Here is an 8,292-nt window from a genome sequence, read left to right as displayed (position 1 = left end):
GGAGGAGGGGGAGGATAACCAGGCTGGTCTCTGCGAGGCAGCACATGGGTCCACGGGAGCCCATGGGGATCATTTGTCCAGCTGGTGTGCCCAGGGTTGGGGAGGGAATACAGGGCGCTGGACAGGACTAGGCTGAGCTAGACATGCCTCTACCGAGAAGGGGACCACGGGCCAGCTGTTCTCCAGGAGCCCCGGCTGTGAGCAGCCCACGCCTTTGTTAGGGTCCACAGTCCAGATGTCACATGAGCCTTGTGGAGTGGTGGGGATCGCCAGGCCAGTCCTCGGCCCCGCCTGTACTAAGAAGCATGGTCACGTTTGCAGAATGTTTCCCTACTGTCTTTCTATTGTGCTCACCAAAGCATGTGCAAACAGCAGGGGGAGCTGCGTGCGGGGGTGTACGTGTATGAAACCAGAGAAACGAAATGACTCAGCAGAAATCAGGCAGAAGCAGAGCAGAGGACGGACACCTCCCGGAGCCCTTGGCATTCCGCCTGAGGTTTAGGTGATATTGTCTGCCTCCCGCCCCCTCTCCCCAGCTGTGCTCCTTTCCTTTCTATCTTGGCACAGCTTCCCTAGAAAATGCTGCTGAAAATATGGATGATATCCTCAGGTATATTACTGATTTTGCTTTTGAGAAATCTGGTCACTTATGAAGTGTCCTCATTTCTCCTGCAGCCTGACAGGTGACAGGCTGCAAAAGGTGACAACTTTTGCAACAGGGGCTGGAGAGCCAGGAGGTGTGGCTGTTCTATGAACAAAGCTCCAGGGGCCTGGGTGGAGTGTGGGTGTGGATTATCAATGGTTAGGGGGCTCTTTTGTCAATATGGTGGGAACTTGACACTTGGCCCTGGGGTCAGCATCTATCCTGGTGGAGTCATTTCTTTGGGCTTTCCAGAATCCCCCAATTACCTCTATTTGAAATACCAATCTCCTTGGGCTGTCTCTCTCATGAAACTCCACATACCTCAGTGAGGTGCTACAGGAGAAGCATGGATGGTGTTAGGGGTGGGGGTGGGTCCTCAAGAGGCTGAGTGTGACCCAGGGTGGACCTGCTGGGATGAGCTGGTCCACGGAGTGAGCTGTGAAAGCTAGTAGGCTTGACCTTCAGGTCTGGTATCAGGAGTAAGGGATTGGTTTTACTCCTAAGTGAATCCCATGGATTCTTCATTTCCTAGGCTCTGAAAGGCACCCTGGGCACCTGCAGGGTTGCAGGGGTCACCTCATGAGGCTGGGAGGCTTCTGTCTCCCAGAGCCCCTCATCAAGGGTAGCATCACCCTCACAGCTACATCCATTGTCTGCTCTAAGAAGCCCAGTCTGGACCTTTTGGAAATCCAGCTGCTTCACCCACCTGGCAGCTGCAGAGGGGCCATGGAGGAAAAGGCTAGCTGATGTTCCTCTGGTACTTTTAATTAAAAAAAATCACTTTCCCTCTCAGCCTGTTTCTTTACCTATAATATGTAAATTGGGAGGCACTTTCTCACTCTGGATGAGATTATTACTTCTGATCCCAGTCTGCACACCCTGTTTCCCAGTAGAGGTACCAGAGTGATGCCGGGGACAGTGAGCTGGGTCCTGGGCCTACTTTCCACCTGGGCTCAGCCACTTAGAGCTGTGGGTCTTGGGGGGATGCCGCTCTGTGTTTCAATTTTATTTACTTTCCCATCTATAAAATGGGATAGTAACACCTGTGTAACTTAGAAGCACATGGTTATTGGAAGGCTCCCACGAGATAATATGGGAAGGGGCTTTGTAATAAGAGAAGTAATGTACAAGGAAGGAGTATTACTAAATAACATTTGGAAACTGGAATTCAGCCCAGCCAGGTCCTCACCAGCTGCTCCCCCTTAGTGTTATAAGTGGCTCTTTCATAGGACATCTTTGGCTGGACTGTAATGTGCTCACTTCTGAGGAGGAGGGTATAGTTTTCTCTTCTATTTCCCTAGTCATCCTAATGGCATAACCCAGGCTTCACCAAAGCCCGCCTATCGGTGTGGCGAAGCCATCGGCTTGGGTAGTTCTGATTCTGCTCCTTTGACTGCCATCTCCCATCGATAAAACCCCTGCTCAGAAAGGCCCCGCAGGTTGCGTTCCTGCATTCACCCCTTTTTCTTTTGCAAAGAAAGGCTTTGTATCTCCAGCGCCCCCAGACCCTGTTTTCTAGGCGCCGGGGATCAGTCTGTGGCTTGACTAGGGTAGTCCTACCGTAGGATGAGGGAGGTGAGGATGAGGATCTAACTGCTGAATCGGGGCCTCAGGGAATCCTGAAACGGGAATGGCTGGGGCAGGGGGCCCTGGTGGAGTCGGGGTGACCCGCCGGGCGGGGCGTTCGGCCCCCAGCTGGGCCCCCGCCGGGCCCCCGCCTGGTTCGCTCTCTTGCCCATGCAAGCTCAGTGCTCGCAGCCCTCCTCGTTCCGCCAGCCAGGTTGTTGGCGAGTTAGACCTCCCAGCCTCACGGGGCTGCTGTGAGGCTGCGGCGACGTTGGCGACTGCGGCGCTGCGGCGGCGACGGAGGGCTGGGGAGGCGGCGCCAAGTGAGTCCCGGGCCGGGCCGGGGCTGGGGCCGCGGCGGGAGATTACCGTATTTATCGAGGCCAGTGCCGGACCCTTGGGGGCGGGTCACTGCGGGCGCGCTACCGTATTTGCCTGGAGCCGCGCAGGCCCTCTCCGGGAGTAGGGAGCATCAAGACTTAGTTACGTATTTATCCAGGGTTGCATGGTTCCCCCGGGGCGCTGCGGGAGTGGGAGGGTGGATTGCATTAATTCCCTACAGGAGCCGGGGCTTGCACTGGAATGAAGTGGGTTGCTGCAGCTGGGTGGGAGGCCTACATATTTTCCTGAGGGTGGGGCTGCGACGCAGAGTTTACCATATTTCTCCGGGGTCGCTCCGGTCCCAGGAGTTGGCAAGGTTGTGCTCGGAGGTCGGCTGGGTGGGGGTCAGCTCTTTTGATTTAAGCCGCTGTTTGACTAGAACAGCGGTGCGGGAGGCTGGCCGTCTTTATCGGGGTTGGGGAGAAGGGGCTCGGGAGGCGCTGCGGAGAGTTACCGTATTTGCGTTGGGCAGAGCAGACTCTAGAGGAAAGAGCCACTGATGGAGGCCGGAGGAACAGGGGCGCAGCCTGAGCTGTGAGTGTGGGATGGGATAGAGGAACTTGGGGGAGAGAAGGGGGCCATGGCTTGGACCCTCTCGGCGGGCGGGGCTTTGGTCAGGGGTGTAGCTAGGAGAGTGGGGGAAGCCGCCCAGAGACAAGGCCAGGCTGAGATTGGCCAAGAGGACTGTGATGATCTGTCTTTGCAGATGTCCGTGCAGCTGCCTGGGGAAAGACTTGTGGGTGGGGTCTATTGCAAGTAGTACTTGTCCCCTTTCCCAGGGTGAGTGGTGTTCTGTCCTGGCCTGAGGGTAGGGGGAGATGGGGGAGGGGTATCTCTGGGACCCCACTCTGCAGATAGGTCCACTGAGGTTGTGATAAGCAGTGAGATCTGGAAGTGTGGAGAAGGCCTGCATGGATGTCCAGGGGAACCGCCAGCAAGCTTCCCTGATAAAGGTGGGGAATGCAGGGCAGTGGCCAGCTCAGCCCGGAGGAGCAGGCCTCACTGCTCTGGAGGAGAGGAGCCTGGGTTTTTTGGAGTCATGAAGGGTGGTGGCCGCTGACAGTGCCTTACAGGAGCAGTGGCCCTTGGGGTATTGATGGCTCTGTGGTGGTGGCCAGGATGGTGGTGGTGGTCTTGTGTGTGTATGTGTGTGTATGTGTGTATGTGTGTGTGTGTTTTGAGGGGAGCTTAGCTGAGCAGTTAGTCCATTTAGAAGAGCTTTTGACAGTGAGTCAGGAAAACTTAGGGCCTTGTCCTGGTTCACCTTGCTGTGCGACCTTGGGCAAGTAAGTTGACCTCACTGAGTCTCAGTTGCTCCATCTATAAAGTGGGGTTCAATAAGCCTGCCCCTTCCTCAGGGCCATTGTGAGGACAGTGGGAAACAATTTAAGAGGAACACAGAGCCCTGGGGAAGAGGATCCTGGGGAGAATCAGCGTGAATGGGATGGAACTGAACTTGGTGGGGTGTTGTTGAGCTCCGAGTGTTCCTCAGCCTTGGGCCGCGCTCTGCTGTGGGGATGCCAAGAGGAATCAAGCTGAGACCAGCCCCCTGGGAGCTCACACTCTGGTTCAGTGACTTGCAAACCTTTTACAGGCATGCCTCATTTTTATAAACAAAGAGCGGCTGCCTTTAATGTTTAACTGAGGTTACTTTCAAGTTTACAGGGCTTTTGTTTTGTTTCTTCTTTTAAGCTTTGCAAAAATATCTTTAAACCACTGTTGACCCCACCCTTCCCTCCATATTGAAGAGGCACTCCCCCCTCCCCACCTTGAGAATCTGGCTGGAGAGATAAGACATATCCAGGTTCAGGATAACAAGGAGCCCCTGAATGTTATCCATCGGCATTTCTTCATTGCCTTGGGTGGCAGGCTCAGTGTTTGATGTGGGGCATAAAAGAGGCAGCTTTGTCCTTAAGGCGCTCACAGGGCAGGGAAACAGAGGTGACATGACTGCCCAGCATGCTGTGTGAAGAGTGAGGGTCAAAGGGTTGGGCCACGTGGCTCAGGAGGGGCTGGAGGGGTCACTTGAGAAAGGCCTGAAGGAGGGGTAGGATGTGATTAAGGGGTAGAGGAGAAAGAAGGGCATTCCAGGAGGGGAACCTGGCTTGAATAGGACCGTGAGTGGCCGATGCTGGAAGTTGTGGGAGGCCAGTGGAATGTCCTTCCTGATGCTGTGGGCTAGCTGACCCTCAGGTGCCCCCTGACTCCTCTCTCTGCTTCTGCCTTCCCAGGGGCTGGTGATTGCAGCCAGAAGTGCCCATGACCGAGCTGGCATCCTCCGGGGACGGGTCCCCTGCTGGGGACGGGGAGGAGGGTCTGGGGGACGATCGAGGCCTGGTCATCCACCACCCCGCGGAGGAGCAGCCGCACCGCTGCCCGCTGTGCGGCCAGACCTTCTCGCAGCAGCCCAGCCTGGTGCGGCACCAGAAGGCGCACGCCGGGGCGGGCCGCGCGGCCGCCTTCGTGTGTCCCGAGTGCGGCAAGGCCTTCAGCGTCAAGCACAACCTCGAGGTGCACCAGCGCACCCACACGGGCGAGCGGCCCTTCCCCTGCCCCGAGTGCGGCCGCTGCTTCAGCCTCAAGCAGAACCTGCTCACGCACCAGCGCATCCACAGCGGCGAGAAGCCGCACCAGTGCGCTCAGTGCGGCCGCTGCTTCCGGGAGCCGCGCTTCCTGCTCAACCACCAGCGCACCCACGCGCGCATGCCCGCGCCGCACCCGCGCCGCCCCGGCGTCTTCGGGGAGCGCAGGCCCTACTTCTGCTCCCGCTGCGGCAAGAGCTTCGCGCGCGAGGGCTCGCTCAAGACCCACCAGCGCAGCCACGGCCACGGGCCCGAGGGCCAGGCGGCCCATTTAGGCCGCGTGCTCTGACGCGCGCAAGGCCCGCCACTGGCTGTTTCCTGCCGCAGAGCCTCATCCGTGACCCTTGGAGATGGCGCTGGGCTGCGGCCCCCTCTCTGGATGGGATGTTGGGAGACGAGGAGGGCTGGCTTGGGGTATCGAAGGAGTGGACCGCTGCCTGGCTTGGGCCGCCTCTTTCTGCTCCTCCCCCAGGACCCTCCGGCTGGGTGCACACAGCTGCTTTGGGCCCCTGCGTTGGTTTTCCTCCTCAGGCCCACCCAGCTTAGAGCAGGTGAGACCTAGGGCAGGCCAGAGCCCCTCTCAGGCTTGTTTGGGGCCAGGTGGAGACAGGTGAGGGAGGTGGGGCATACTGGGCTCATATGTCTAGACTAGCTTCTTACTAGATCCTCATTCCCAGAATGTCAGAGTTGAAAGCGACCTGGAGAGGGTACTCTCCACAATCCCCAGGCCCACCTCCAGCCCCCAGGGTCTCCTGGCGCCAGTACCTACTATTTGGTACCCTTGAGAAGTCCTTTCACTTCATGACTCAGTTTGCTTATCTGTAAGTTGGGGCAAACGATGAGGGAATTCTCCTCCCTGGGACATTGTGAGGATTGTAACTGCTGTTACCAGGTGAGAGAGTGACGTCATTTACTGAGTGCTCCTGTGTGCTGGGCTGTGTGCTGGGTCGGGCTCTCCGGAGGAGCACAGACACAGGCCCTGCCTGTCCCCTGAAGTACCACACAGGATATTGTAGGGGACTGACTGCGAAGCACTCTGGGAGGCAGGGAGGTGACTGGCATCACCCAAGGCAGTCTGATGGTTTGAACTGGGTCCTGGGAGAGCAAGGGTGTGAAAGGTTCCCGAGAGGGATGTCCGAACATGGAGGCCCATATTTGCTGTACAGAGGACTCAGTGGCAGCGAGAGGACACCAAGATGTGTAATGGGAGGAATGCAGTGGTCTCAAGGGCAACTGGGAGCATGGTGAGGGGAGATGCAAATGGGACTGGCAGGAGCCTTGAGGGTCCTGGGGTCATCTGGGCAAGAGAAGGTGAGTCCCCCCCAGCAAGAGGTTTGGCCAAGGTCGTGCAGTGAGAAAGGGGAGAGCCAGGACCTGTCCCCCAGGGCCTCAGATAACTAATTTGATACTTGGAGGCATGGGCTACTCAGCCATTTGGCAGATGAGGAAACTGAGGCTTACCCAAGCTGGCCCTGAACCACAGTTAGACCTAGCAGTACAGCAGTACAAGCCTGGGCCTCATTTGGGGTTCTGGACCCTTCGTCTCTACTGTACTGCCTTAAGAGAGGTTCTTACAGGGGGGAAAATGAAACTTCCAGGATGCAGGAATGTGACCAGGACCATACAGTAGGAGCCTGGGCAGGTGCATTGCTGGGGGCTGTGCATGCCAAAGGGGACATGGCATCCTCAGTGGTGGGTTGGGATGAAGGAAGCTGGGGCCTCGGAGAGGACTGGCTCTCACAGAGCCTTAGCTCCACACCCTGAGAGCCATGAGGCTTCTCAGGGATTAGCTGTCCTCTGCCTGCCACCCCAGGTGGCTGTTGCAATGTGAACTAGTACTTAGTGGTGGAGATTAAGAGATTAAATAGGGACCTGGGACATCTGGAGCCAGTCACCAAATGTCCTGAACCCACGTTGTCTCATTGGTAAATGGGATTAGTAATCCTTGAGTACTTGGTAGGAGCTGAGAGGACTGGCTCAAAGGCCTGGACAGGTGCAGAGTGGCCCATGACTGCTCCCTCCTGGCTCCAGGGGGTGGCTGAGGGGTGGGTGGGCAGGGCCATGTCCTGCTTCAGACCTGACCTTGGTCTCTGTCTCTGTGAACAGATGTGGAGTGGGCAGGACCTCTGGGCAGTGTGCAAGACACATCTGGCACAGAGACTAGGAATGGGGCCCTGGGCCTGCATCCCAGCATGAGGACGCATCCCCTAAGAAGACGTACCTCAGGAGGTGATGGCAGAGGGACCGATGGAGCCTAGAGTTGGAGGCAGGTTCTGTGCTCTGATGGAAAAACTCCCCGAACCTGTTGGGAGTCACGGCGGGAGAAGAGCTTGTCCTGGCTGCCTGGCCCTGAACCTCCACTCTCATGGGGCAGCAGGGACGGTGTCTGGGTGGGAGCCCACTTCTCTGCTCCCTCCTGGCCCACCAGAGACAGGAAGGGAGCGGCCTGAGAGAACACAGCAAGCGGTTGCACACCTGGCTCCAGAAGCCAGACCTTCCGCCAGGAGTGAACCAGACCTGCGAGGCGTCACTTTGCTGTCAGAACCATGGTTCTCAACACTTTGGGGGTCCTGAAGCCCTTTGAAAAGATGACAAAGGTTATGAACCTTCTCCCCAGGAGGACACACATACTCCCGTAGACGCCAGAAGCAGGTCCAGGAGCTCCTGGACTCCAGGCTGAGATCCTCGGCCCTGGGACCGACGCGGCACCCTTTCCTTACCTAACCCAGAGCCCCAGGTCCCGGCCTCAGTACAAGTAGCATTTCTTTCCCCTCCTTCCTCACACCCATCTTCCTCCCCTTGTTCAGGAATAAAGAATTCTGAGGAGGGGCTTCTTTTAGTCACTTTCTTCTGGACCTAACAAACAGTGCCTCAGTTCTCTGGAGTTCCCTTCCCTTCCCCAGATGTGGCTGGAGGCTCCGTGGGCCAGGCTGGTCTTCTCTGCTTTGAGGCTGCTTGCTCTGGCTACCTGGCTGCTGGCTCATCACGACGTGCACAGGCCTGGGAGGGGGGAGTAGAGTGTCCCCGCTGGTGCCCACGGGCTCCAGCAGGGAGAGGCTGGCGGACGAGTTCTGTGTGTTCTGGAGTCCACAGCACATTAAAGGGAGGGCAGATGCCAGG

The 8,292-nt window shown here is 57.5% G+C and overlaps 1 protein-coding gene across 5 annotated transcripts; it reads left to right on the top strand.

Annotated features, from left to right (window-relative positions):
• The first annotated feature begins 472 nt into the window (after positions 1-472).
• Positions 473-7,999, top strand: LOC105068863 (uncharacterized). Of its 5 annotated transcripts, none has more exons than XM_074366794.1 (3): positions 473-610; positions 4,822-5,723; positions 7,279-7,999. In XM_074366794.1, exon 2 carries the CDS (start codon positions 4,850-4,852, stop codon positions 5,459-5,461), a length of 612 nt encoding a protein of 203 aa, XP_074222895.1. In that variant the 5' UTR covers positions 473-610; positions 4,822-4,849; the 3' UTR covers positions 5,462-5,723; positions 7,279-7,999. The 5 variants fall into 5 exon arrangements, with proteins under 5 accessions (XP_074222895.1, XP_074222896.1, XP_074222894.1 ...); XM_074366795.1 differs by lacking the exon at positions 473-610 and adding an exon at positions 1,024-2,532; XM_074366793.1 differs by lacking the exon at positions 473-610 and adding an exon at positions 2,539-2,691.
• Positions 8,000-8,292: the final 293 nt, after the last annotated feature.

Source organism: Camelus bactrianus, chromosome 7 (genome assembly GCF_048773025.1).
Source record: "Camelus bactrianus isolate YW-2024 breed Bactrian camel chromosome 7, ASM4877302v1, whole genome shotgun sequence".
In the NCBI taxonomy this organism is placed as follows: Eukaryota; Metazoa; Chordata; class Mammalia; order Artiodactyla; family Camelidae; genus Camelus; species Camelus bactrianus.
The sequence above is the reverse complement of the archived record's forward strand: the minus strand, read 5'-3'. Positions and strand labels throughout refer to the sequence as shown.

Bases quoted from the DNA above. Each gene is read 5' to 3' on its own strand.
- LOC105068863 (XM_074366794.1), top strand. From the start codon at position 4,850: ATGACCGAGCTGGCATCCTCCGGGGACGGGTCCCCTGCTGGGGACGGG.